This window comes from Ogataea haglerorum, assembly GCF_019207285.1.
Source record: "Ogataea haglerorum isolate 81-453-3 chromosome Unknown 81-453-3_NODE_5_length_632335_cov_97.011461, whole genome shotgun sequence".
In the NCBI taxonomy this organism is placed as follows: Eukaryota; Fungi; Ascomycota; class Pichiomycetes; order Pichiales; family Pichiaceae; genus Ogataea; species Ogataea haglerorum.
Window position 1 is genome coordinate 282,505 of NW_025065155.1, and position 25,979 is coordinate 308,483.

The 25,979-nt window shown below is 53.4% G+C and overlaps 15 protein-coding genes across 15 annotated transcripts; 9 read left to right on the forward strand and 6 right to left on the reverse strand.

The window, feature by feature from the left end:
• Positions 1 to 189: 189 nt before the first annotated feature.
• On the forward strand, positions 190 to 1,524 carry KL911_002110 (uncharacterized protein; the record flags this gene model as incomplete). Its single annotated transcript, XM_043197144.1, has 1 exon — positions 190 to 1,524. One exon carries the CDS (start codon positions 190 to 192, stop codon positions 1,522 to 1,524), a length of 1,335 nt encoding a protein of 444 aa, XP_043055115.1.
• A 120-nt stretch (positions 1,525 to 1,644) lies between these two features.
• KL911_002111 (uncharacterized protein) lies at positions 1,645 to 4,422 on the forward strand (the record flags this gene model as incomplete). Its single annotated transcript, XM_043197145.1, has 1 exon — positions 1,645 to 4,422. One exon carries the CDS (start codon positions 1,645 to 1,647, stop codon positions 4,420 to 4,422), a length of 2,778 nt encoding a protein of 925 aa, XP_043055116.1.
• A 366-nt stretch (positions 4,423 to 4,788) lies between these two features.
• On the reverse strand, positions 4,789 to 6,315 carry KL911_002112 (uncharacterized protein; the record flags this gene model as incomplete). The annotated part of the gene is made up of 1 exon (XM_043197146.1): positions 4,789 to 6,315. One exon carries the CDS (start codon positions 6,313 to 6,315, stop codon positions 4,789 to 4,791), a length of 1,527 nt encoding a protein of 508 aa, XP_043055117.1.
• Positions 6,316 to 6,415: 100 nt separating this feature from the next.
• Positions 6,416 to 7,024, forward strand: KL911_002113 (uncharacterized protein; the record flags this gene model as incomplete). Its single annotated transcript, XM_043197147.1, has 1 exon — positions 6,416 to 7,024. The coding sequence occupies one exon, from the start codon at positions 6,416 to 6,418 to the stop codon at positions 7,022 to 7,024; it is 609 nt and encodes a 202-aa protein (XP_043055118.1).
• Positions 7,025 to 7,145: 121 nt separating this feature from the next.
• Positions 7,146 to 7,886, forward strand: KL911_002114 (uncharacterized protein; the record flags this gene model as incomplete). The annotated part of the gene is made up of 1 exon (XM_043197148.1): positions 7,146 to 7,886. The coding sequence occupies one exon, from the start codon at positions 7,146 to 7,148 to the stop codon at positions 7,884 to 7,886; it is 741 nt and encodes a 246-aa protein (XP_043055119.1).
• A 10-nt stretch (positions 7,887 to 7,896) lies between these two features.
• Positions 7,897 to 9,735, reverse strand: KL911_002115 (uncharacterized protein; the record flags this gene model as incomplete). Its single annotated transcript, XM_043197149.1, has 1 exon — positions 7,897 to 9,735. The coding sequence occupies one exon, from the start codon at positions 9,733 to 9,735 to the stop codon at positions 7,897 to 7,899; it is 1,839 nt and encodes a 612-aa protein (XP_043055120.1).
• Positions 9,736 to 9,831: 96 nt separating this feature from the next.
• KL911_002116 (uncharacterized protein) lies at positions 9,832 to 11,820 on the forward strand (the record flags this gene model as incomplete). Its single annotated transcript, XM_043197150.1, has 1 exon — positions 9,832 to 11,820. One exon carries the CDS (start codon positions 9,832 to 9,834, stop codon positions 11,818 to 11,820), a length of 1,989 nt encoding a protein of 662 aa, XP_043055121.1.
• An 812-nt stretch (positions 11,821 to 12,632) lies between these two features.
• Positions 12,633 to 13,280, forward strand: KL911_002117 (uncharacterized protein; the record flags this gene model as incomplete). The annotated part of the gene is made up of 2 exons (XM_043197151.1): positions 12,633 to 12,877; positions 13,028 to 13,280. 2 exons carry the CDS (start codon positions 12,633 to 12,635, stop codon positions 13,278 to 13,280), a joined length of 498 nt encoding a protein of 165 aa, XP_043055122.1.
• Positions 13,281 to 13,317: 37 nt separating this feature from the next.
• KL911_002118 (uncharacterized protein) lies at positions 13,318 to 14,715 on the reverse strand (the record flags this gene model as incomplete). The annotated part of the gene is made up of 1 exon (XM_043197152.1): positions 13,318 to 14,715. One exon carries the CDS (start codon positions 14,713 to 14,715, stop codon positions 13,318 to 13,320), a length of 1,398 nt encoding a protein of 465 aa, XP_043055123.1.
• A 107-nt stretch (positions 14,716 to 14,822) lies between these two features.
• On the forward strand, positions 14,823 to 15,872 carry KL911_002119 (uncharacterized protein; the record flags this gene model as incomplete). Its single annotated transcript, XM_043197153.1, has 1 exon — positions 14,823 to 15,872. The coding sequence occupies one exon, from the start codon at positions 14,823 to 14,825 to the stop codon at positions 15,870 to 15,872; it is 1,050 nt and encodes a 349-aa protein (XP_043055124.1).
• An 8-nt stretch (positions 15,873 to 15,880) lies between these two features.
• Positions 15,881 to 19,552, reverse strand: KL911_002120 (uncharacterized protein; the record flags this gene model as incomplete). The annotated part of the gene is made up of 1 exon (XM_043197155.1): positions 15,881 to 19,552. One exon carries the CDS (start codon positions 19,550 to 19,552, stop codon positions 15,881 to 15,883), a length of 3,672 nt encoding a protein of 1,223 aa, XP_043055125.1.
• An 87-nt stretch (positions 19,553 to 19,639) lies between these two features.
• KL911_002121 (uncharacterized protein) lies at positions 19,640 to 21,889 on the forward strand (the record flags this gene model as incomplete). Its single annotated transcript, XM_043197156.1, has 1 exon — positions 19,640 to 21,889. One exon carries the CDS (start codon positions 19,640 to 19,642, stop codon positions 21,887 to 21,889), a length of 2,250 nt encoding a protein of 749 aa, XP_043055126.1.
• Position 21,890: 1 nt separating this feature from the next.
• Positions 21,891 to 22,766, reverse strand: KL911_002122 (uncharacterized protein; the record flags this gene model as incomplete). The annotated part of the gene is made up of 1 exon (XM_043197157.1): positions 21,891 to 22,766. The coding sequence occupies one exon, from the start codon at positions 22,764 to 22,766 to the stop codon at positions 21,891 to 21,893; it is 876 nt and encodes a 291-aa protein (XP_043055127.1).
• A 71-nt stretch (positions 22,767 to 22,837) lies between these two features.
• On the forward strand, positions 22,838 to 24,505 carry KL911_002123 (uncharacterized protein; the record flags this gene model as incomplete). Its single annotated transcript, XM_043197158.1, has 1 exon — positions 22,838 to 24,505. The coding sequence occupies one exon, from the start codon at positions 22,838 to 22,840 to the stop codon at positions 24,503 to 24,505; it is 1,668 nt and encodes a 555-aa protein (XP_043055128.1).
• Positions 24,506 to 24,832: 327 nt separating this feature from the next.
• On the reverse strand, positions 24,833 to 25,969 carry KL911_002124 (uncharacterized protein; the record flags this gene model as incomplete). Its single annotated transcript, XM_043197159.1, has 1 exon — positions 24,833 to 25,969. One exon carries the CDS (start codon positions 25,967 to 25,969, stop codon positions 24,833 to 24,835), a length of 1,137 nt encoding a protein of 378 aa, XP_043055129.1.
• Positions 25,970 to 25,979: the final 10 nt, after the last annotated feature.

Below are 25,979 nucleotides of genomic sequence, written 5' to 3' on the forward strand. Positions count from 1 at the left end.
AAAAGTTGAAGAAAAATAGGTTTACAGAGACACTTCAGGGGAGACACTCTGCGCCGTCCGAACCTTGCAGACCCGTTCCGCTGCGCACGCAATCCGAGCTGACTCACCGAAACGAGCATTTTTCTCGCACCAGCCGATTTTTAGCCCCATAAACTCACCCTTTTTCGCTAATCTCTGTGCCACTCCAGTATGGCAGTCACAGCCATGTCTCCGCCCTCGCAGGCCGCCGCCGCATCCACGCCGTCGTCGACAGCCTCGGCAGCACACATTGCCAACGGCTCGCTGCTGCCCAGAACGAAAAATGGCTCCTCCAGACGCATCGAGATCGACAACCTTGTCGTCGAGTTCCAGAAGAAACTAGGCAAGAACTGGGACACCTACCAGGTCGCCGTATCGATGTTTCTTGTCGGCAAGCTCTCGCGGCGCGAGCTGATGGAGGAGCTCGACAAAATCCTGGACAAATCCACCTACAGACTACACAACCAGCTCCTGCTGACGAACCTGGCAAACTCGCTAAGAGACGAGCCGCTCGACGGCACCCTCTCGACGGGCTTTGGCAACCAGCAGCTCTCGAAAAAACGGAAAGCAGGTACCAAGTCGTCGCAGTACGAGCTGCTGAAGAAAGACATCTTATCGCTGCCCATCAGAGAGCGACGCCGGCTCAAGGGCATCAAGCGCGAGGCAGGCAAGCGCGGCATGATAAACTCCACCATCGCGCTCACCAGACAGGCGATTGTGCCGCGCGTGCCCATCGTCACCAACAACGAATCTGCCGTCCCGGGCAACACCAGCCAGTGGGCCCAGGACGTCTTGGACGGCATCCAGACACCGCTGTGCTCCGAAACGTACGAGCTGCCGGATAAGACACACCTGCGGTCACGTGTTCTTGGAATCGCGCGCGAGCATGGTCTGGTGGGCCCCGTGGGCGACAGCGTGCCGGACGTGCTGTCGATCGGCCTGGAATACCACTTAAAGCGGCTGATCGAGCGCGCGCTGGACATGGTGCGCATCCGGGAGAAAAATACGCAGCGCGACTCCAGGGGCCCCGTCACGATGACCATCGAGGACCTGTACGATACACTGGAGACGGCGCCGCATCTGGTGGAGCCCAACGGCCCGCTGTTTGCGCTCAGCAACAACCAGCTGAAGAACGAGGACGACGTATCCTTGCTGGAACAGCAACGACAATATTTGCAACGCGGACCGGGGCAGAAGCTGTCCAAGATCTCGTTCGTGCTGAAGCCGAAGAAAACAGAGCCGCAGCCGCCGCCAGCGTCGTCGTCGTCCACCATCACGGCGCCGGCGTCTATGCTGGCCGTGTCGCCGCTGCATCCGGGCGAACAGGCTTCCAACGGAGCGGAAAAGCAGAATAAAACAGACTCGCCAGACACGCAGAACGGCAAGCAAAACCCGCCGTCTTCCGCTGCAGCGCTCACACAGCCGAATTTGCAGCTGAGCGACCCGAACATCGGCCGTCCCGAAGAGCTCAATTGGCTGATCAATGATCTCTTGTGCAACAACTAATGTATACTATCCTGTTATAATTTTTCTGCCAAATCGACTTTGCGTGTCAGTAGCCCACAGCACCTCAAACTTTTTCGACTCCTGGATTTTGCCACTCTCGTACACACACTTGTTTTCTTCATGGCACCTGCAAAAGAACAAGAAACCAGAAGAGCGTCCGTTGAGCTGGGCAAGGAGCCTGCGAAGGAGGATCAAAAGGGCAAGGCCGACAGCAAGAAGGCCGAAGAGGAGCTGAGCGAGGAGGATCTCCAGTTCAAGTCCGAGCTGGAGATGCTTGTCGAGCGTCTTTCCGAGCCCAACAAAGATCTGTACGCCTCTGCGCTGGACAATCTGAAGAGATTCATCAGAGATTCGACGTCGTCGATGACTGCAGTGCCTAAACCACTCAAATTCCTCAGACCTCATTATACCACATTGACAGGGATCCACGGCAACTGGACCGACCCGAAGCTGAAGTCGCAGCTCGCAGACATTCTCTCTGTGCTGGGAATGACGTACAGCGAAAAGGACGGCGAGAACTTCAAAAGGGAGTGTCTGAAGTACAGATTACTCAGCAACATCGACTCGACCATTTCTGAATGGGGACACGAGTATCTCAGACACCTTTCCTTAGAAATCGGCGAGGAGTACCAGGAGAACCTGGAAAACGGAGTCAACAGAGAAGACACCCACACCGAACAATTGATCAAGCTGAGCTTGGAAATTGTCCCGTACTTTCTCAAACACAACGCAGAGGCAGAAGCGGTGGATCTTCTGCTTGAAATCGAAGAAATAGAGAAGCTCTCGCAGTTTGTCGACAAGAACACGTACAACAGAGTTTGTTTGTACATGGTTTCATGCGTGCCGTTGCTCGCTCCTCCAGACGATCTCGCCTTCCTCAACACCGCCTTCAGCATCTATTTGGCTAATGATAAACTTCCACAGGCGTTGAGTCTGGCTATCAGACTGGGCGATGAGTCCTTGATCAAGTCTGTTTTTGATGCCACGAGCGACGAGCTGGTGCAGAAACAGCTGGGTTTTATGCTGGCAAGACAGAATTCGTGTTTCAAGGTCGACAACGAGGCCGTGCAGGAGTGCATTTCCAACGTCAAGCTGAGCGAGTACTTTAAATACCTTGTCAGTGAGCTGAATCTGCTGAAACCGAAAGTTCCAGACGACATCTACAAGACTCACCTTGAGAACTCGCTTTTTGGCCATTCTTCCAGATTAGAGAGCGCGAAGCAGAATTTGGCTGCTGCGTTTGTGAACGCATTTGTTAACGCCGGCTACGGATCAGAAAAGCTCATCAGCGACGAAAAATGGATTTACAGAACCAAGGGCGAGGGGATGCTTTTAACCACTGCGTCTTTGGGGCTGATCAATCTATGGGACGCAAATGAGGGTCTTCAAACTCTTGATAAATACTTGTACTCTGAGCAGAGCGAGGTCAGAGCAGGTGCATTGCTGGGAATGGGTATTTCGACCACCAGTGTCCACGATGAGGTGGATCCAGCACTGTTGCTGCTGCAGGATTACATCAGCAGCGATTCGAAGATTGACTCCAAGATGATAAGTTCCGCCATCACGGGAATAGGCATTGCATTTGCGGGCAGTGAGAACGATGAGGTGATGAATTTGCTATTGCCTCTAGTGTCGGAGCCGTCAGTGTCTGTTGAAATTCAGGCGCTCTCTGCTCTTGCATTAGGTCATGTTTTTGTTGGAACTTGCAACGGCGACATCACTTCCACCATTTTGCAAACTTTGCTGGAGAAGGAGACTTCTGATTTGACTTCGAAATGGATCCGTTTCATGTCTCTTGGTCTTGGACTGCTTTACATGGGCAAGTACGACCAGGTGGATGATGTTCTTGAGACTATCGATGCCATCGACCATCCTATTTCTAAAACTTTGAAGGTTTTGGTGAATATTTGCTCTTATGCTGGAACTGGTAATGTCTTGCAGATTCAATCTCTGTTGCAAATGTGCACAGTGAAGCCAAAGGAGGAAAAGGACGAGGAAGAGGAAGAGGACGAGGAAGAAAAAGAAAAGAAAGAAGGCGAGGACAGTAATAAAGAGAAGAAAGAAAACAGCGGAGAAGAAAGCCCAGAGACCCAAGAGGATGAGTCCTACCAAGGATACGCAGTTTTGGGACTTGCTCTAATTTCTATGGGCGAAGAAATTGGCCAGGAGATGTCATTGCGCCATTTCGGACACTTGATGCACTATGGTACTCCGCTCATCAAGAGAGCGGTTCCTTTGGCCATGGGACTTGTGTCCTCGTCGAATGCGCAAATGAAAGTGTTTGACACGCTTTCAAGATACTCGCATGACCAGGATCTGGATGTGGCCTACAATGCCATTTTTGGTATGGGTCTGGTTGGTGCGGGAACCAACAATGCTAGATTAGCCCAACTGTTGAGACAGTTGGCTTCGTACTACGTGAACGATCAGAACGCCTTGTTCATGACGCGTATTTCGCAGGGTTTGGTGCATTTGGGTAAAGGAACATTCACCTTGTCTCCCTTCAACACAGACAGACAAATATTGTCCAAAGTCTCTCTTGCTTCGCTTTTGACAGTTACCATTGCCCTTTTGGACCCAACCTCCTTCATTCTGGACCAGCATTCAAGTCTCTTGTACTATTTGACTCCGGCCATCAAGCCACGCATGCTTGTGACTGTTGACGAAGAGCTTAAACCATTGAAAGTGAATGTCAGAGTTGGTCAGGCAGTGGATGTTGTCGGACAGGCCGGAAAGCCAAAGACCATAACTGGATGGGTGACACACTCCACTCCTGTTCTTCTTGGATTTGGAGAAAGAGCTGAGCTGGAAAACGACGAATACATTCCCCTTACAAATTTCCTTGAAGGAGTTGTGATATTGAAGAAGAATCCTGACTACATGGAGGTCGAAAACTAAAATAATAGCTAGTGAAAAAAAAAAAAATTAAAAAAAAAACACTATGAATGTAATAATGCTGCTGGTTAAAGCGACAACCACCCAGCCGGTAATGTACAACTGTGTCGAAGTGAAGAGCGAAAAAGTAAAGCACAAACGGTCATGAAAGTCGTAGCACACCACATGAAGCTAAAAAGCTTTCTGGCTGATAAATAAGCGAAAAGATAATCTAGAACTTAAGTCGTGAGCGTAGTATCTTTTCATGCTATGTCACAATTCGCTTGGTACCGCTTGGACACTTTCTCGGTGATCTATAGTGGTTTTTAAATGTTTTTTTTTTGATTTTTTTTGATTTTTTTGATTATTTTTTGATAGTTCCAACTTCCACTAGTACTCAACTTGCTTTTGGGTCTGTGGTTGAGTTGGTTGGCCGTTGTACCTGTTGTGGTTGCGCTCCTTTCCGTTAGGAAGTTGATCCAGTTTGAACGGTCTTGGTATACTTTCTGGCTGACCAACAACGTAGAGAGATTTGTCAATCTCAGCAGGAATAGGCTTGATCTCGGTTCCAAGTTCCTGTTCAATCTTGTACAGGTTGAATCTATCGTTCCAGTTGATAAGGTTGATTGCGATACCAAAGTGACCAAATCTACCAGATCTACCAATTCTGTGCAAATAAGTTTCAGCCGTCTTTGGGAAATCGAAGTTCACCACCACGTTGACTGCCTGAATATCGATACCTCTGGTAAGCAAGTCAGAACAAACCAAATTTCTGACTTTCCCCTGTCTGAATTCGTGGAAGACCTTGTTTCTTGCCGCCTGAGGCATCTTGGCGTGGGAGTAGTAGCAAGAGTAGTCGAGTTCTGTGATTTTTTTGGACAGCAGCTCTACTCTGTTGGTGGAGTTGCAGAAGATGATCGACTGGTTGATTTGCAGTTTGGAAAAGAGAGTGTTCAAGCAGTGCAGTTTCTGCTTCTCTTCGACGAAGGCATAATATTGGGTGATACCTTTTAAGGTAAGTTCGTCCATCAAATTGATTTCGTAAGGCTTGTAGAGGTGTTGGTCCATAAATGATTTGACGGCGAGAGGGAATGTGGCGCTGAACAGCAGCGACTGGTAGCCGTTGCCCTTTCCAGACGACGACTGAGGAAAGAACTTGAGGATCTGCTCTATAATGTTTTTAAACTCGCGCGATAACATCTTGTCGGCTTCGTCCATAACAAACATGCGACATTCGTCAAATTCGGCCAATTTTCTAGATGCGAGGTCCAGCACTCTTCCTGGAGTACCCACCAGAACGTGGACTGGCTCGTGAAGTCTCATGATATCGTCTCTGAGCGAGGTGCCTCCGGTAGTGACCATGACCTGGATACCCAGGTGGGCTCCCAGAGTCTTGACGACCTGAGAGGTTTGCAGAGCCAATTCTCTCGTAGGAACGAGAATCAGCGCCTGTATTTTGTTCACCTTCGGCTTCAGCTTCTCCAGAGTTGGAATCACAAAGGCTGCCGTTTTTCCTGTGCCGTTTTTCGCTCTAGCGAGAATGTCTCTGCCCATCAATGCCACCGGGATGGCCTCTTCTTGGATCGGCGACGGTTTTTCGAAGCCTGCCTCGAAAATGCCCATGAGAAGCTCTCGTTTGAGATGGAACGACTCGAACGTGTTGCCCTTGGTGGCGAGCACGTCGTCTGTCTGCGGCCGGCCGTCCTTTTTCGGGAGATTGAGGTTTGCTTTCCAGTCTTCGGACATTGAGTGTAATTTTGAGGTGGGAAAAAACTTTATCTGCTTGGCCGGGTAAGTTGTGCTTGGCGGACACAGCGCACGGGAGCTGGCGACCGGCGGGAATGTCGCCTTTCGCCGTCGAACACGGCCAGCAGGCACCTGCTGGAGCTCTCTGGCACGCTTTGCAAGGACGCGCATTGGCTTCCCCCTGCTGAACACGCCGCGCCAGTGCGCCACGCCTGTCCAGCGTGCGCTATCTTTTTTTTTACGCCCCCCACCAAAGCAATCCATCTCCCCTATGCATCTTTTCTATCTAGGAGTCGTCAGACCAGGTAAAAACGGAGCCAAGACGCTGGAACTCGCCGAGGCTAAGGACCTGTCCTCCTTCTCGTTCTTCCAGCGCTCCTCAGTGGGCCAATTCATGACTTTCTTCGCTGAGACGATCGCCGAAAGAACAACACCTGGCCAGAGACAGTCTGTGGAAGAAGGCAACTACATGGGCCATGTCTACACCAGGGCAGAGGGTATCTCGGGCGTCATAATATCAGACAAAGACTATCCCATCAGACCAGCGTACACGCTCCTGAACAAGATCCTCGATGAGTATATTTCCATCCACCCTCCAAACCAATGGGCCACCGTTGCAGAAAAATCGCCAGACCTCGCTTTCGACAGCCTGGAGCCTTACCTGACGAAATACCAGAACCCGACCGAGGCCGACGCGATCATGAAGGTGCAGCAGGAGCTGGACGAGACCAAGATCGTGCTCCAAAAGAGCATCGAGTCGGTGCTCCAAAGAGGCGAACAGCTAGACTCGCTCGTGGACAAGTCGGAGGCGCTCACGGCAAGCTCGCGCACGTTCTACAAGCAGGCCAAGAAGACCAACAGCTGCTGCGTGATTGTCTGAAGCAGCTTGTCCGTAATCATCGCTGTTGTGAGCAGCGTTGCGGTGGTGTCTGTCCTAGTCTTGCGCGCTCATAACCATCGTTTAACTAATGGAACTGAAAAAAAATTACTTAGTAATCAGCATGTATTCCCTGTTCTCCCGCACTGCGCTTAGAAACTCGCGGAGTCTCGCGAGACGCTCGTCCACGTTTTCGAGACGGCAGCTCTCCGCGGCTGCCCCCGTCGGCGCCGCTGTTGCGCTCGGCCTGGCAGGATATATCACCTACACTTTTGCCCCTCCGATTTCGATGGAGTCGCCTATCGATAAGGAACAGCTGGCCGAGAAGGCTGACAAGCCCGTGGAGACGGCTGAGCATGACGACGAGAAGGGAGCCTACGACCCGGAAACGGGAGAGATCAACTGGGACTGTCCTTGTCTGGGAGGCATGGCCCACGGGCCTTGTGGAGAGGAGTTCAAGGCCGCTTTTTCGTGCTTTGTCTACTCCAAGGAGGAGCCTAAGGGGATAGATTGCATTGAGAAGTTCAAGGGAATGCAGGAATGCTTCAAGAAGTATCCAGAAGTGTATGCTGAGGAGCTGAGAGAGGATGACGAGTACGGCCAGGTTCCAGAGACCCAGGACGCCGGCGAACAAGCGGAAGTTGCCGTCACGGAGACCGTTGAAGCTGTTTCGGAGACTGTTTCTGACGCAGCGACGAAGATTGCCGGAAAAGCAGAGGAGTCTGTGGGCCAAATTGCTGAGAAGACCGACGCCGTGGTCCAGTCGCCACAGGCAGCCGATCTGTCGCACAAGATTGCCGACGCCGTCGAGAGCTCTACAGAGGTGCCTGCCGCGGTGATTGAGGAGACCTTGGAGGGTAAATAGACTGTAAATATTAATGTACATAATGTTCCAATTCGTCAAATGCGACGGGCTCGAAGTCTGCTCCGGTTTTGGCCCATACGACGTCGTCGTCCAGATAAATCAGAAGACCGCTCTTCATATTTCGGGTCACGCGATACATAGCCTTTCCTGCCATGAGAGTAGACTCGGGCAGGACGAAAAGGTCGTGCTCCTGACAGTAGTCGTCCAGCAGCTGCTTGAGAGTGACGGTAGTTTTTTTTTGCGGCTTGAAACTGAGGTTTTCGGTAGCCTCCACCAGCTTCGATATTGAAGGCTCCCGTTGCGAAGCAAAACGGTGTTCCGGTGGGACAGTCATCTGGAGCTGCTGTAGAGAAGTTTTGTACTCGAAATTGAGGTGGTCGAGTGCCAGAACCAGGTACTTTTGGAGTCGCGGAAAATGGTAGCACGAAAAAAGCCGTGCATACAGTCGCACAAGTGAGTTGAAAACGTAGTGGTACTGTTCTCTGGCGTCTGGAAGAGAGTAAAACTTGTCTGTCCAAGAGAGAGCGGCTTCATTTTCAATCAGATAGTCAATCTTATCGTACCGAACTCCATTCGCACGTAGAAGAGCGACAAACTTCATAACGTCAGCATTCTGAAGCTTGCTTTTCCTCAGCTGCTGGACGCATCTCTTGATCACAGAGGACTCCATCTTCTGTCGGGTCTGCTCGTCTCCGTACAGATCAAGCCACAGACTCAGATGAATTCTCTTTGCAGGAAGCTGCTGTTCTTCTATGTTCCATCCAACAACTATCCAGTCCGCGTATTTCTGGAAAATGTCTGCTACCACCTGATCAACCATCCGCTCATCCATCACGTTCAGCCAGTCTGTCAGCCACTTCTCCGGCCCAGGCTCCCCCATTTGCCAGAGGCGGATTTCGTCCCTAAATTTCGGCAGCAACACTTCTTCATATATTTGCGCAACAGCCGCTTCAGAAACAAGTTCCTGAAAATCCTCGATTAGTGCGATTCCAAGGTTTGGCTGCCAAACAGACCATTTGGTGGCATAGAATTCGCCAGCCTTCTTCTTCCATAACTGACTCACTAGAGCTTGGTAGGCATTGTCGTGTTCAGACTCAAACAGAGAGTACTCGTCCTTGTAGCCGAGCAGCTGATCAGAAACGTTCGAATCAAGATCGGTAGGATCCCATGAGTCCATTAGCGCGCGAACTCGGGGCTCTAACTTGGCCATCAGCATCTTGGCAGCCATCTCTCTGTCCTCGTCATCTCTGATCTTCTCATGGTTTCCATCCAAAACTCGTTGCAGCGCCAGACGGCGCTCTCTAGAGGCTACTTCTATCCTCTTCTGTAACTCCAGCTCCTGTTGAGCGGAATGTATCTTGGTCTGCACGTCTTTGAGCTGTCCGAGAATGCCTGCTAATGCAGTTCTTATTTCGACTGTTTCTGAGCCGTTGTCGCACATTTCTTTGATTTTTACAGGCACATGAGTGCCAACTTGCTCAAACTGCTCGATCAGCGAGTAAAGAGACGGCAAGGTGCTTTTAAATGCCACCTCTGACATAGACTCATCGCCAGACGAGTCTTCCTCCGGAGATTTCTCGTCCGTCCCACCAATACCCAGTCCGCGCGGACGCATCTTGGTCTCGATGGGAGCCACAATTCCCTGTTCGGCTTTTCCCAGCCCTTTTCCCTCGACGTAGCCCATCTGACGCAGCAACGAGGCACCGATACCATACTGTCTGTCCACGCCGGTTAGCGGCTGTTCGTCTGTGGTTTCCTTTGGTCTCCCCAGACCAGGTCGTTCATCCTCGCTGCTGTTGTCATCCTCGGAAGCGCGTCGTCGTCGTTGAAATTGCAAAGGATTAAACATAACGAATAAAGGAAAATAAAATAAAATAAAATAAATATCTGACGGCTTAAAGGCCCTGAAATCTTTTTTATTCCCCTCTAGATCTGTCACAGCCCAATGAAATTCTTTTTTGCCATACGACGGTATTCGACCCCGGCGGCCGCTATTCGCTGGTTCTATGCCACGGATATCCCCGTCTCCAAGCCCAAAGGGTTCAATTACAAGCAGACGGAACGGCCCAAGAAGTTCATCCCATTTGCTAGGACCGACTCTGATAATCTGGAAGCAGCATTCCGTGCCTGGAAAAATGGAGAGAGCCCCAAAGAGGTGGCAGTGAATGAGGATCAGCTGTTTGATTGCAACTTGGAGAAAATGATAATGCGGCCGGCCTACTGGGAGGGCCCCGCTTACGAGATACGCAGAGGACTCTGGTTTCTCGATAATATGCCGCTTCCAGCGCCGATTGCAGACCAGCTGGAACACAAGTACAGGGAGTTGGGCCCGTTCAAAGAGCTACAGTCTTCTGACGAGCCCGTGACGGCCGAGATCGCGTCGGAGGTGAGTTTGTACGAGAGAGAAGGGAGGAAGTGGCCGTTTGAAAAAGCAACCGATTTTGAAAAAGAGGACAAGATCGCGGTGTTCAAGGACCACAAGACGGCGTTCATGATCTCCAAGGACTCGACAGTTGGCAAGCTTCAGATCAAAAACTTCTACAAGCTGCCGGCCCAGCAGGTCCTGGGGGCAGACACGGTCACCCGGGGATACGAGAAAGCGGAGCCGAAAAAGACAGAGGAGGCCTCTGAGGAAAGCACGGACGAAGAGAAGGATCTGCTGACCTCGTGGATGAAGAGCTGGACGGGCCAGGCCAGTAACGAGCGGTTCCAGAAAGACATGGAGGCAGATTACACGAGCCCGAATATCATAGCCAACTCCGGCGACCGAGAGGTGGACCATTTAATTCTGTGCATCCACGGGATTGGCCAGACGCTCAGCCACCGGTTCGCTTCGGTCAACTTCGCCCACGACTGCAACAACATGAGAAAACACTTCAAGCAACTCTTTACCCATAATCCCAAATACGTGAAAATGGCCTATTCTGAAGAGGAAATTGCGCGGCACAAAAACGACGGAAAGCTCAGCAACTGCAAGGTGCAGGTGCTGCCGATCATCTGGCGGTTTGACGTGGACTTCTCGCTAGATAAGATATTTGACGAATACGAGCCGGACGGACATCCGCGGCTGCCCACGCTCAACCAAATCAATATTGATGCAATCACACCACTGCGGCATCTTGCAGCGGACGTAGTTATGGACATTTTACTTTTTTACGAGCCCCGTTTCAAGCAGCAGATTCTGTCGAGCGTCGTCAAGTACGCCAATGCCATCTACGACAAGTACTTGGAGCGGCATCCGCAATTTGATGGCAAGATATCCCTGCTTGGCCACTCGCTAGGCTCTGCCATCTGTCTGGACATCTTGTGCTCCCAGCCTGACTCTCCCGAGGACCTCGACCCTAGAAAGCATCTCAAGTTCCCGGTGGAGAACTTCTTTGGACTCGGCTCGCCGAACGGCGTGTTCAAGCTTATCCAGCGTCACAACATTCGAGCCCGCGACAGTGCGAACCATGAAAATGTGAGCTCTCCGAAAGTCGGCAATTACTACAATATTTTCTATCCCACGGATCCCGTGGCCTACAGAGTCGAGCCCCTGGTGCACTCCTTCCTTGCAGACGTGAAGCCCCAAACGATTGCTTTTGAGGATGATAGCCTCAACTCGCAAATCCAGTCTCTTGCCGAGCTGCCAAATAACCTGATAAACAACGAGTACTTGCGTCGTGCTATCAATTTCGCCGGATTGGGCGACGCGGCCCAAAACGGCGAGAAACAGGATAAAACCCCGAAGCATACCGAGCAAAAAGTAATCCCTGACCACGTCAAGAAGCTGCTGGAAGGGCTGAATCGCACCGGACGTGTCGACTACTCGCTGCCACAAGGCTACTTCGACATCGACCTGATCAGCGCGGTGGGGTCGCACATCCAGTACTTTGACGACCGCGACGTGATTGGGTTTCTGCTTACGCAGCTGTGGCCGCCAGACACGCAGTAGATGGTCACCAGGGTTCTGGAGAAGCTGCGTTCTAGAATGCAGTGGCTACGGCATCTGTTTGTGCGGTGCACGACCTCGAGATAAAAGCTGGAAAAATTTTTAAACACTAGTTAGGTTACTACCAAGTACGCTTTCTTTTGGCGAAGAAAGTGCGGTTGGAAGTGCTGGCGATTTGTATGATGACAATGAGATGCTGTGCACCAATCGGATGTACTCAAAATCATGACGAGACCATACCCTCATTTCTGAAAGCAGAGCTGCTTTGCAGTATCTGTGTCGAGTCGCCAGACTTGCTACTGCACACCATTTCTATCGTTGACAGAAGCCGCAGATAGGTGGTAACTGGTGTATGCTCCTGCAGGAGATACGCGGGGAGCAATAGTATGGTGCGAGATAGCGGATTGTAGTGTGTGCTCTAATGGAAGCTGTGCATGGTTGCAGAGAGCTACTTGGCACTGTGTGCCGATTGTCTCTGCTATTCGCCGTCTCGTCCCCTCATTTTTGTAGGTGGCCTTGCTGCAAGAAACTCGCTAGTTCTCGTGCATATTTTGGCAAGAACAGAAAGGTGATGCTGCAGGACGTCTGTAGGCTACAATATAAAATTTGACACATTGCTTTTTCGTCCGGCAGCAACAATCCCGTCTCTGCAACCAAACCTAGCCCGCTGTGCCAGATGCGTGCAAATTACTGCTTCTTGTGCATGCAAGCGTAAGTTGACAGTGTCTCGCTAAAAACGCACGCTATTAACTGCACGTTGCGTGGCTGCCACCCGGAGCATATAAAATGCCAGCGTTCGCCACAGCTGTCAAAGCATGTACTCGGCTTTGGTCACAGAGGCGTACGACTGGGAGGAGTGCCAGCGCGCCATGAACAGCTACTCCTTCCCGAAGCCAGAAGACTCGCCGCAGAAGTCCCGCAGAAGCTCCAGCCAATTCAATACTCCTCAGACGCCGACCATCCAGGAGTCCGACAGCGAGAGCGACGAAAAAACGCTGCAGCGCGCCGACGTGTCGCCGCGCCAGCACGCCGGCATCCGCAAGAAGCTCAAGTACGACAAGTACGAGTAGCCGCGCACCGTTTTGCTGGCCAGCTCTTTTGGCGAGCTCTCGCTCAGACCGCACCAGAAACACCAGTCGTTGCCACGGCGGTCGTCCGCATCCGATTGCTGCAGTCCCGGCTCGCCCAGACAGCACCGCAGATCGCTCAGCCGCACCGGCGCGGCCATCCAGGACGACCTTGCCAGCGTCCTCGGACGCTCTTCCATCTCGCTGAGATCGCCCGTCAGCTCTGCGCAGTCGTCGCCCAAATCAGAGCCCGCAATGACAGAGGAGTGTCTGTGCTCGCCGCTCCTGAAGGAGGAGAGGTCGCGGATGGACAGTTTCAGTTTTGGAGCACGGCCCCAGTGCGACAATCTCCCGCGGGAGCTGATCGACTTGGACAAGGTGGCGCATTATAGCTAATATATACCGTCGAGCATTAGTTAACTAATACCCATATTTAGTGGTTGAGGGTCTGTCTAAGCTGGGCCAGCTGCTGGAGCACCGCGCTCCTGGCGGTGCCGCCGGTGGCGGTTCTTCTCTCGACGCTGGCCTCGAAGTCGAACGTCTCGAAAACATTTTCCTCGAAGCGCGGGTCGATCTGCTGGAACTGCGCCAGGGTCAGCTTGTCGATGCCGCTCAGCTGCTCCTCCTCGGCCTTGCGCACACACTCGCCCGAAATATGGTGCGTTTCTCTGAACGGAACGCCCTTCCGGACGAGATAGTCTGCCAGGTCGGTAGCCAGCATGTCCATCGACAGCGCGGCCCTCATCTTGGCCGCGTCGATGCTGAGCGTCGACACCACGCCCGTCGCGATCAGAACCGAGTGCTCCACGGTCCGCAGACTGTCGAACAGCGGCTCCTTGTCCTCCTGCATGTCTTTGTTGTAGGTCGACGGAATCGACTTGATCGACATCATAAAGCCGGCCAGCGAGCCGAAAACACGGCCAGACTTTCCGCGCAGCAGCTCCAACGAGTCCGGGTTCTTCTTCTGAGGCATCAGGGACGAGCCCGTCGAGTACGCGTCCGCCAGCTTGACGAAGCCAAATTCTCCGCTGGAATATATAATCAGGTCCTCGCTGAATCGGGACACGTGGTTCATGAACAGCGACGACCAGAACATCGTCTCCACGACAAAGTCGCGGTCGCTGACCGCCACGAGCGAGTTGCCAATGACGCCCGAAAAGCCCAGACCCGCAGCCAGGAACTCTCTGTCGATGCCGTACGGATGGCCCGCAAGCGCGCCCGAACCGAGCGGCGACACGTTCACCCTCTCGATCAGCTGCTGCAGCCGCTTGTAGTCCTCGGTGAAGTAGGTGGCGTACATGCTGATCCAGTGCGCCCATCTGATTGGCTGCGCTTTTTGCAGATGGGTGTAGCCCGGCATCAGCACGTCGATCTCCTTCTCGGCGCGCGAGACCATGACCTCTATTAGCGACTTCAGCAGCACAGCCAGCTTCTTTAGCTCTTCCCGGACGTAGATCCGCATGTCGGTGGCCACCTGGTCGTTTCTGGACCGGCCCGTGTGCACCTTGCCAGCAATGTTGCGGCCAATGATCTCGCCGAGCCGGCGCTCGTTGGCGGTGTGAATGTCCTCGTCGCCGGGCTTCTCCACGAACGTGCCGTCCGCCCACTCCTGGTGGATCTGCTTGAGCCCGCGGTGGATCTCAGAAAGCTCCTGCGACGTCAAAAGCCCTAGTTTGTGCAGGCCCTGGGTGTACACTCTGGTGCCCTCGAGGTCGGCCGCATACATCTTCTGGTCGTACGGCAGCGACGCGTTGTAAAGGTCCATGAGCGGGTCGGTCGCTCCTGTGAAACGGCCGCCCCAAAGTCTCGACTCTGCTGGTTTTTCAGTCATCAATTAAAAAGATTTTCAGGTGCAGCGCGGAAAAAGTGCACATTGCCTAGTTAGTCACCGTCGCGTCGAAAAAATAAAATTGTTTCTCGTTTGTTAAATATTATACGATGGCTCTGGATTCCGTGCTTTTGGTGGGAGGCGCAGGCTTCCTGGGACTGCACCTGATCGAGCAATTCTGGCAGCTCGAGGACCGGCCTCGGATCCACGTGTTTGATGTGCGGCCGCTGCCCGAAAAAATCTCCCAGTACTTCACCTTCGACCCGGCCCAGATCGACGTGTTTGTGGGCGATTTGACCTCCGAAAAAGATGTCAACGACGCTATCGACCGGTTCGGGCCCCAGGTCGTCGTGCACTCGGCGTCGCCAATGCACGGTCTCGCCCAGGAAGTGTACGAAAAGGTCAACGTCCGGGGCACTGCGAACCTGCTCCACTGCGCCAAGCAGAAAAACGTGCCTGCCCTCGTGTACACCTCGTCGGCCGGTGTGATCTTCGACGGACACGACATCTACAACGCGGACGAGAGATGGCCGATTCCAGAGGTCCCAATGGACGGCTACAACGAAACCAAGGCCATTGCCGAGAAAATGGTGATGGAGGCCAACGCGCCAGAAGAGCACTTCTACACCGTTTGTCTGCGGCCGGCGGGTATTTTCGGGCCGGGCGACCGCCAGCTGGTCCCTGGCTTGCGCCAGGTGCTGCGCAGGGGCCAGACCAAGTTCCAGGTCGGCGACAACAACAATCTGTTTGACTGGAGCTACGCCGGCAACGTTGCCGACGCGCACGTTTTGGCGGCCCAAAAACTGCTGGACCCCGAGTCCGCGGCCGTTGTGGGCGGCGAGACGTTCTTCGTGACGAACGACGCCCCTACGTATTTCTGGACGCTCGCCAGAACCGTGTGGAAGGCCGACGGCCACATCGACAAGAAAAACATCGTTCTGAGCCGGTCGCTGGCCATTGCCATTGGCTATGTGTCGGAGTTCGTGTGCGGCCTGATCGGCAAGGAGCCCGGTCTCACGCCGTTCCGCGTCAAAATTGCCTGTGCCAACAGATACCACAACATATCCAAGGCCAAGGAATTGCTCGGGTACAAGCCCAAGGTGAGTCTTGCCGACGGGATAAAGTACACGCTGGACTGGATGGACGAGACGAAAGCGTGAACGCGAATCTATTGGTTTCTACACAGGATACACTCTTTCTCCACGCCCATGTTATGTAGGCATCTGGTATGATAACCGTGACGACATTGGAACACCATGACATCTGCGTCGATCGACGTGCGCACGACGCCCTGCAAACGGCACTCCTGCCACGCATCAAACACCTGCGCGCTCACCTTGGACCCCCAGATCGGCTTGCCGCACACCTCGCACTCCAGGTTGGCAAGCGACCAGCCGGTTCCTCTTTTCGCCTGTAGCACCATCAGTTCCTGGAAAATGTCGTTGTTCACCAGCCGCAAGATAATTTCGTAAATCACCTCCTGGTGAGCGTAGGCCACGAAAATCTCGTCCAGCACGGGCCGCACCTCTTGCAGCGTCGTGAGCTGGACGGACGAGCGTGTCAGAAACGTGTTGAAGATGCGCGAAAACGAGTCCGAATGGTCTCTTTTGACGTTAATCAGCGTCGTGAATGCGTCCTGGACGAGTCGCTTGAAACTGTCCAGTAACGGCCCCTCGGCCGCCACAAAAAATCCAACCGCAGTCTCCACAAGCTCCAGGTACAGTTTCTCATCTGGCTGCAGATCCTGCGACGGGTCGGGAGTGAGCTGGGATTCCTTAATGACGTCAAAGCCAAGGTACAGATATCTCCAAAGAACGTCGCTGTTATCTGCATTTTCTAGGTGCGTGGCGCAGTACTTCAAGGCCTGGATGATTTGCTCGACCGCCTGCACGGGTTCGTTTTCTCTGCGGTGTATTTCGACGATCGTCTCGAACTGCTGGTTTTCTCTCAGAAAATGCATCAATTTCTCGGTCACCTTGCAACCAAGCACAAACTGCTTGAGACCGGCGGGATCGTGCTGGAGCAGACACTCTGCGTAGGCAATTTCCATCTCGGAAGACACCACGAGTCCCCTCTGGGCACGGATATCAAACACTGTTTTGAGATATTCGTATTTCTGCCGCTGGTCCAGCTCCAGAGCCTTGGAGTTGAGCTTTTGACAGTGCTCAGAAAACACCTGGGCAGCGGCAGCAGGATCGGCGCAGAACTCGGCGAAATGGCGTTCCAGAAACTGTTCCACGTCGAGCCTTTCGCCAGGGTTGTGTCTGACGAGTCTGAAACAGCGTTCCATGATCTCCGTGACCTCGGGCCGGTTTTTCTGCTCGATCCAAAGCTCCAGCAGCTTGAGCGCACGCTGCTCAGACTGGTAGATGCTCACCAGGGCGTTGTAAAACCCGGCAGATTCCAGCAACGGCACCAAGGATGTGCTGGGCTTGTGCACAGAAAGCAGGCTCTGCAGACTCAACTCGCACTCCTCTTTCAGTTCAGGAACGGGATACGCACAGAGGTCGCGAATAATGGACTCCAGCAGCGAATTGGACAGTCGAATGAATTGCATGTACTTGGGGTAGTTCCGGGCAATGAAGATAGCCAAATACGTCTTGTACTCCTTGCCAAACTCATTTTCGCCAAATATGCCCATCAAGACGTCGAGTATGTACTGGCGGCTCACCTTCAGCTCGTAAGTGTCTGAGTTGCTGGAGAAACCGAACACTTCGTTCTCGTTGAGAAAAGTGTCCTCAAAAACCTCGTTCAGACACCGGAAAAAAAGAGCTCCATCGTGTTTCAGCAGCAGAAAAAGGTACGGAAACGCAGGCTCGTCGACTACGTTTTCTTCGTCGACGATGTGGAATTTGGGGGCCCCGCGGGGCCACGAAACGGCTGCTCCGCTGAAAAGCACATAGTAGATATTCTTTTTCGCTGTGTCGCACGTTCTGTAGTTGATCGGCTTCTCGGTAGGATACTGTCTTCCAGTCAAAACGTACGATATGTATGCGTAGACGTAGTCGGCGTCATGGTAGGCGGGCTCGTGGCCATGCTTTTTTAGAGCTTTCAAGGCGTCCATAAGCGGGGTGATATAGTCTTCCAGCATGGTGTTCCAAATGTATGCTAGCGAGTCGTTCAGATGGTTTTCGCGACACAGAGTAATGGTGAGGTCAATGTCCAGTTGTTTCAGGTCCAAGAAACAGATTATCTCTTCCAGGATATGGCCTCTACCGTCGTAGACATAGCGAGCCACCATTTTGCGCAGCACGGCAGGAGGCAGGACTGTAATCTCGTCTTTGCGGATGAACTTCTCCAGAACGCCAAAATACACATCCTCCAGCCCATTGGCCACGTATCTCTCAAACAGCTGCTCGTAAACGGCGGGCTCGGGCTGGAGGCTGACACAGACTCTGAAAGCTGTGGCAAGGAACTGCGTAAGAACGTCTTTGCGCGCGAGTGGTTCCATCGCAAGAAGCGCCTGGTCGGTAAAGATGTATCTGGAAGACGCATCGAGCATCTGCATGATGTGATGGCGCATCTTCTGATGACGCTCGTCGTCGTCCTTTGGCAATCCAATTAAAACTAGGTCGCAGAGACCTTCGTACTGTATACGCGCCGTCTCCAGCGCGCTGATGTACTGGCCCGACTGTAGCAGCTCAAAGAGCTCGTCTGCCCAGTTGCGTGGGGAGCCCAGAAACGTCTGGTACTTTCCCAGAACAAACAGCTTTCCTCGAAAAACTGCGCTGGTAGCTGCAAAGCTGCGATGCTGCGAGTTTGCCAGGCGGTACTTCACGTGCTTGTTCATCACGTCCTGTTCGGTGAGCACCTCGAGATTTTCCCGCGAAAGACAGAAAAGCCGCTGCGAAACGGTCAGAACCACAAGAACCCTGGCATTCAGCCAGTGTATGGCAACGATGGGCTCCTGGCACGCGAATCTGCGCTTGTTCTCGTAGCGGAGCAGCACCGACTCGCTTTTGCGCTCGTCGACAATTTTGTCCGCCACAACTTCTATCAACGTCAGCACGTTTCCCCACGAGTACGCCAGGGCAGGAGACTCTTTGGCAGCAGGAAACCACTGGGCGCAACAGAACGTGTCTGTCTCGGCGAGAATCCTGGGCTTTCCCACCCTGAAATGGGTCTGCACTACAGGGTCTGTTGATAGAACCGTCAGCCCGGACGGCGTCATCAGCGCAAGAACGCCCATGGTGTCTGTCGGGTAAGCCACGGGGCCCATCAGCAGCTGTGCAGAGGCGAGAACATTTTCGGCCAGCGTCCGCGAACTGCAGCTGAACCCAAACAGCGTGCGTGTGGCGTGGTGGTACACGAGCCTTCCGTCGTCCGTGGTGCTCAGAAGAGCCGAATGGCGTTTCCCGACAAACGAGAGCGTGGATATCGGGCTGCCTAGCGGGTCGAAAGTGTGAGCCGGCCTGTCCTGGTTCGAAAGCTCGTAGACGCTGACCCGGCCCGTTCTGTGGCCCACGGCCAGCGAGCCGGAGTCCAGCGAAAACGAGATCGCCGTGATGGGCACCGCGGTGGAGAAAGCGGCCTCGAGAGACTGGTCGTAGCTGAATACCAGCACGTGACCCTTGGCTGTTCCAAAGGCAATGTATTTGGCGCAGACGGCCAGACACACCGGCTCGCCCTGGTGTTCCAGCTGCTGCAGGTTCTCAAACAGCCGGGAGGTGATCTTTTTGAGGGTGATCAGCTGTATAGCGTCGCGATCAGACGGGCTCGCGTGCGACTGCGGCGACTGCGGCCGTTCCAGCGACTCCAATTCGTGTCCTGCCGCCGCGCTGCTGCCGTTTCTGGCTACTGGCGACTGCAGCCGCTGGTCAAAGCTGAACTGTGCTGGCATGAGATATACTAAGCGAATATGTATTTATTTTCCACACCCGCCTCGCTCCACACAAGACAAAACATAGAATAATTTTGGACTATCTCTATGTCGCTAGACCCGTGGAAAGCGTCTCTCTCTTCTGTGCTTTCGACAGACGGCAACTGGGCGAAGGTGCAGGCGGCGAAAAAAGCGCTGGAACTGGCCGCAGACTCGGACTGGTTCGCCAAACTGTGTCTCGCGTGCACCACCAACGATCACATCCAGCTGACGCAGTTTATCTCGTCTGCGGACGCCGCGAAGCTGGCGCAGCTCAGCAACGTCGACCTCAATGGCCTGAGCCCGCTGATCTACGCCGTCTGCTTCGGCTCGATCGAGTGCGTCACAGCCCTGGTGAGCGTGGTGGACGTGAATAAAAGCGACTCCTTGCTTCAGTGGACGCCTTTGATGTGGGCGACGTATCTGGAAAACATCCCGGTCGTCGAGGTGTTGCTCGCGAACGACGCAGACCCGTACCTGCGCAGCGAGCGGTCGCATCAGAACGCGCTCGACATGCTCAAGCCGGAGTCTGAAATCTACAATTACTACAAGGTGCACAACTATCTGGACAAGACGGCGCCGCAATCGAACGACAGCAGCTTCTACAAGAAAGACCCGTTGCTCCCGACGGACGAGCAGTTCGAGAGCCGTGTCCAGGCGCTGAACGTGGAGAGCGACAGCCCGAAATCGACGGAGCCCTACTCGGGCTCGAAATTCGTCGACGAGGACGACGAGGCCAGCATGCTGGACGACTCGTTCTATACGGACAACTTTGATTTCGGCCACCTGATGCCGCGGCAGTTCGTCAAGGTCAGCGACGAGAGCATTTCTGCCACAATAGACTACATATTCTCGCTGCACGCCAAATACCAGCACAAGGCCATCTATCCGGCTGCAGTGGTCTTCCAGTCGGTCCGGTACATCAGCGGGAAGATGGACAGCATGGAACTGGCGGAGTCGTTTGTGGATCTGTTTTTCACGAGAGTCAGAAGCGTCACCAACACCAAGAGCGGCGTGGTCCAGCCGTCCTCCGGGCTGCAGACGGACATTGTTCTGCTTGGATACTGGATCTCGTGCCTGAACCATCTGCAGTACTTTTTCCACAGAGACACCGCGTGTCCGTTTCTTGCCAAAAGCCCCAAGACGCTCCAGGAACTGATTTCCACCGCGCAGTCGCTGATTTTCCAGCTGGCGTTCGTGATGGACGCCAAGCTGGAGCCGCTGCTGGAGCCGTGCATTCTGGACTACACGAGCGTCCCAGACTTGCAGACTGTGTACAAGGCGCAATGGAGGATGTTCAAGCACAAGGTGGCTCTGAAATCCACCTACGACGAGATCCTCGAGATGCTGTATCCTCCGTCGCTGGAGCAGCAGATGAAACCGTCGCCGCTGAAAATCATCCAGACGCTGGGCGCATTGGTTTACGTTCTAGAGCTTCATCACGTGAACGACGTGTACAAACAGCAGTGCTTTGCTGCCGTGCTGTACTGGCTCGGAAGCTCTATTTTCAACAGGATCCTGGCCAACAAGAAGTACAATACGCGTGTGAAGGCGCTGCAGATCAGGCTCAATCTGTCGTACATCCAGGACTGGCTCAGAGCCAACAATCTGGTCCCGTACCGGGCCGAAACTTTAGACTTCAACGACGACAGCTATCCGGAAAGCATCGTTGGGACTGAGACAAAACTCAGCAATGTCGCACGCTTCCACAACAACAAGCAGGACCCGATGGACGGAACGTTTTACTACAACTCGCTGTACAAAATCGGCCAGCACCATTTGCTTCCGCTTGTCGAACTGCTGGAATGGTTGCAGGTGATGAGCGGGCTCACGGCGGAAGATCTGGATTTGCTGAAGAATATCATGAACAGATTTGACGTGCTGAGCTCCAAGCAGTTGCTGCACGTCGTCAAGCAATATAGATACGAGATCACAGAGCAGAAGTTCCCAAAGAACCTGAAAGCGCACTTGAAGCAGAACCCCACGGCCGGCCGTCAAAAGGCGTACTACTCGGGCTCCGATAAGCTGTTTTTGAACCCAGGCCAGGTGTTTCCGCTGGTGCTGCCACGCCAGCTCGAGCTGCTGCACCAATACGGCTCCGACCAGAAGAAAATCCGGCTCCATCAGCCATTATTGCCAATCCAGGTCATTGACGACCTCGAGGACCTTTATGACAAGTGCACCGACCACGACAGCCAAGAAGGAAGGGGCTCGGAGCCGGAGAACCCAGGAACAGATTTATTCAAGGAGCTCACGGTGCCGACTTCCATTGCGTACAAAACGTGGGAGGCCGAGGACGACGACAACCCGTGGAAATGAATTATATGACGCCTGCTATGATTCTGCGGCAATGCGCCTTCAGTTTCGGATACTCAAGCTCGGCGTCCTCGATATTCATCAGAGCATAGACATAGGCGGCCAGCTTGAAGTCCAGCACGCCAGGCTTGTCGAAAAACAGCTCGTCCTCGAGCAATGTCTCAAACCACTCGAGCAGCTGCTTTCCCTCGCGATCACAGCGGTCGTGTTCGTTCTGTATGGCCTGGGCGGTGTATTTGAGAGGCAGATGTATCGAGTCAGTGTATTGCGCAGCAATGGCGGGATTGCGCAGATGGAAGTTGTTTCGTCTCACGAGATGGCCGAGAGCGGAATTGAAGGGCGTGCTGGACTGGTTATAGATGGACGTTGCCGAGATCTGCAGCACTTTGGCCGTGAAATAGTCGTATAGTCTAGTGTCCACCAATTGTATATACATGAGTTCTTTGGGGTTCGACACCGTTGAGAGATTGAATTTCTCGATGGTCGCCGCAGAGCGGATTTTTCTGCGCAGTTTGCGTTCTTTTCTGTCGTCCTCATCCTCCACAAGAATCGGAAGTTGGCCGTCCACGGCGCTGTGGTGCGTCAGCACGGAAATACAGTTTCCAGAGCCGCCATTTTCCAGCAGCGGCAATTTGTACCCCTGTTTGTACGCCAAAAGCAGCATGCAGTAGAAACACACCGGGTCGAGCGACGCCGCGACGCTGTTGTCAAAAGAGAGAGGCACCACGTTGTAGACACCCAGGTTGAAGGAATTGCGCGAGTCGCGGCTGTCTCGAAACGCCAGCTTCGTTGCCGGCATCTCCACGTCTGTATTTTCAGACGGGTACACCACGAGCGGGAACCTGGCCAGAACCTGTTTGATTGGAGCGGATAGACCCATGCGGAAACTGTTGGTGGAAAATTGTGCGAAAAATAAAGAGCACAGCCCGAGAATTTCTTATCAGTTCGTCCATGTTTATCAGGCACTTTGGTATTAATTCCCGGGGTGTTTTCAGACGGCACTACTCTCAGAGGGCCTCTGGAAATGCGTTGTTGGGCTTCAGAACCGTCGCTTTTGTGGGAGTTGTCGGGATCGCCAGTTCTTATGGCACTTACCAGTATCTCAGAAGCTATCCACCAATGGACGTATTCCCGCCAAAGGCGACAACACCGCTCAGCGACCTGAGCCAGTCGCCCGTCTATGCGTCTGAGAGCACTGTCCAAGCAGCTGTGAGGGAAATTCGTCAGCTGCTGCGCCCAGACCAGACGTCTGTCTCCGACGGGGAGCTAGCACTACATTCAGACAATTCCTCGAATTTCCACAAGCCATCTGAGAAAGAGCGTCCAGACCTTGTTGTGTATCCTGAGAGCGTGGAAGAGGTTGTTTCTGTGGTGAAAATCTGCTCGAAGTACCGAATACCTATGGTTCCGTACTCTGGAGGAACGTCTATCGAGGGCCACTTCATCCCGACAAGACGGGGCATCTGCATCGACGTCGGCCGCATGAACAAAGTGCTGGAGCTCCACGAGGAGGATCTCGATGTTGTTGTGCAACCGGGCGTTGGTTGGCAGGATTTGAATGCGTATCTTGACGAGTACGGTCTGATGTTTGGGCCGGATCCGGGACCAGGGGCATGTATCGGCGGAATGGTTGCCACTAACTGCTCAGGTACACGGGCCACCCGGTATGGGACGATGAAAGACAATGTGATCGGGCTGAAGGTGGTGTTGAGCGACGGAACCGTGATCAAGACCAAGAACCGGCCGCGAAAATCGTCTGCTGGCTACAACCTGACGGGGCTTTTTGTAGGCAGTGAGGGGACGCTTGGGATCATTGTGGAGGCCACGCTGAAGCTCGCGGTGCAGCCCGAAAACGAGGTGGTGGCAATAGTCAATTTCAATAAATTGTCGGAAGCAGCGCAGACGGTGACCGAGCTCTTCCGTCGCGGGCTGCCGTTGAACGCGGTAGAGCTCATGGACGACCGTCAGATGCGCTGCTTTGCCGAGATGGGAGGCAGCGAGGGCCGCAAGTGGAGCGACAGGAACTTACTGCTGTTCAAGCTCGGCGGCTCGAAAAACACCGTGAACGACCAGATCAAAATCGTGAAGCAGATTTGCAGAAAGAACGGGGGCTTCAACATGGAAGTGGCCTCCGATCAGGGAGAAAAAGACGAGATCTGGAGAGCCCGCAAGGTGCAGCTGTGGACGTCGATCGACTGGGCGCAGAAAATGATCCCCAACGCGCAGGCCTGGCCCACAGACGTTGCCGTTCCTATCTCGAAGCTGCCGACAGTCATCACCGAGACAGTGAACGATATCGAGTCGAATGGGCTTCTGACGACGGTTGTTGGACATGTTGGCGACGGAAACATCCATGCACTGGTGATTTTCCCGCCCGACAAACGAGCTGTCGCTGAAAAGGTGGTGCACAATATGGTGAAGCGGGCCATTGAAAACGAGGGAACAGTTTCCGGAGAGCACGGTGTGGGGATTGGCAAGAGAGAGTTTCTGGAGCAGGAGCTGGGCCTTGACGCTGTGAACACAATGAGACGGCTTAAACTGGCACTGGATCCTCATCTTTTGCTGAATCCAGATAAAATATTCCAGATAGACCCTCACGAAATGAGGATAGAAAATTAAAATTAAAAATTAGGAAATTTAAAATGGGAGATTGTAGCTGGGCGTATTAATTAGGGAAGACAGGAGACAAAAAATACAGCCAATAACATAAGCCTAGCTTGACATGGGGGGTGTCTAGGGAACGCAGGGGAAGAGAGAATCCACTTCCATCCACTTAGTGACAGCAGCTGATTTTTGCCTGAGTTTGCTGACTTAGCTCAGTTGGGAGAGCGTCAGACTGAAGTTCTGAAGGTCCTGAGTTCGATCCTCAGAGTTAGCACTTTTTTTGGAAGCTGCCAGTGAAGTCTTCTACTGCTCCTGTCGCATCGTCATACTTCGCTATATACATCACTCCCTCGTACTCTCGATCTTGTCGTACACTCTGAGAAGCTGCAGCACGCGCGGATCAGCAACAAAGTCACGTGTCCACTCGCTTCCCTTCTCCCGCGACTCCTTCACGAATCTGCGCGGCCAGTCGTTTTCCTCGCTCTCCAGTAGCTTCATGTCTTCAGGAGTGAACGGACGGGAATTTTTCGTGATAAGCCCCCATAGCCGCTCGTTGTACTCGATCAGCTGGTACCGTTTGTGGTAGAACCTGTATAATCTTTCTGGCTGTTTGGTGAAGCCGGCCACATTGTAGTTTTGAAGAGCTAGAATTGGCTGGGTGAAGAAATATGGCACGCCGTTCTCGTCCCTGAGGTTATTAAAGTCCAGCTCTGGCGCGAGCGGAGCAGACGGATAGTCGGCAGGAGCGATGTACGGCTGAGCGACCGGCTCTGGCATTTTCTCGTCTTGCTGTTCCTCAGAGTCCGCAGACTCCTCTTTTTTTTCAGGTTTTTCCAAAGGACCCAACAAGCCTTCATGAACTCCGTTGATGTACTCCTTGAAGGCCCCGCGGCCAATTGTGATAACGCCGCCTGCGTCCTCCGGAGACCTGCCGGCATCCTCGTAGCTCAACGGCTGCTGCGGGGTGCACTTGAAAATGCCCAGTACGTCGGCCGGCCTGAATAGTTCCTTTAGGGGTTTGGTCGCTTCAGGATCCACTGGCTCGGCCTTGGGCTCTGGCTCTTCCTTTGCGGCTCTGCAGAGCCTACTACGTCTGATCTGGCGGATCTCCTCCGACACGGCGTGGCGGATATCTCCCTGTCTTTCGGCAGTGTAGATGTCGAAGTCGATCGCGGCAGAGTTCAAGATAGGCTTGCAAAAGCGGCGCAGATACTTCAAGCCCTCGCTCAAAAAATCGTTAGGAGGCGGCGCAACGTAGATCCGCAGCTTGCGCGGCAGCTGGTTGGGCAGAAACGGCTGCTGTCCAAAGTGTTTGGCCTTTTCCATATACTGAGCCCGCAGCACGGACTGCTGACGCTTGTCGTAGACAATTCCTCCTCCAACGGCAGCGACGACGGTCCAAAAAATCATCCAGTTGCGGGACGGCAGCTTGAGCTTCTTGATGCCGAGCATCTGCAGCGCAGGGTTTTCGATGGCCATTGCGAAGAAG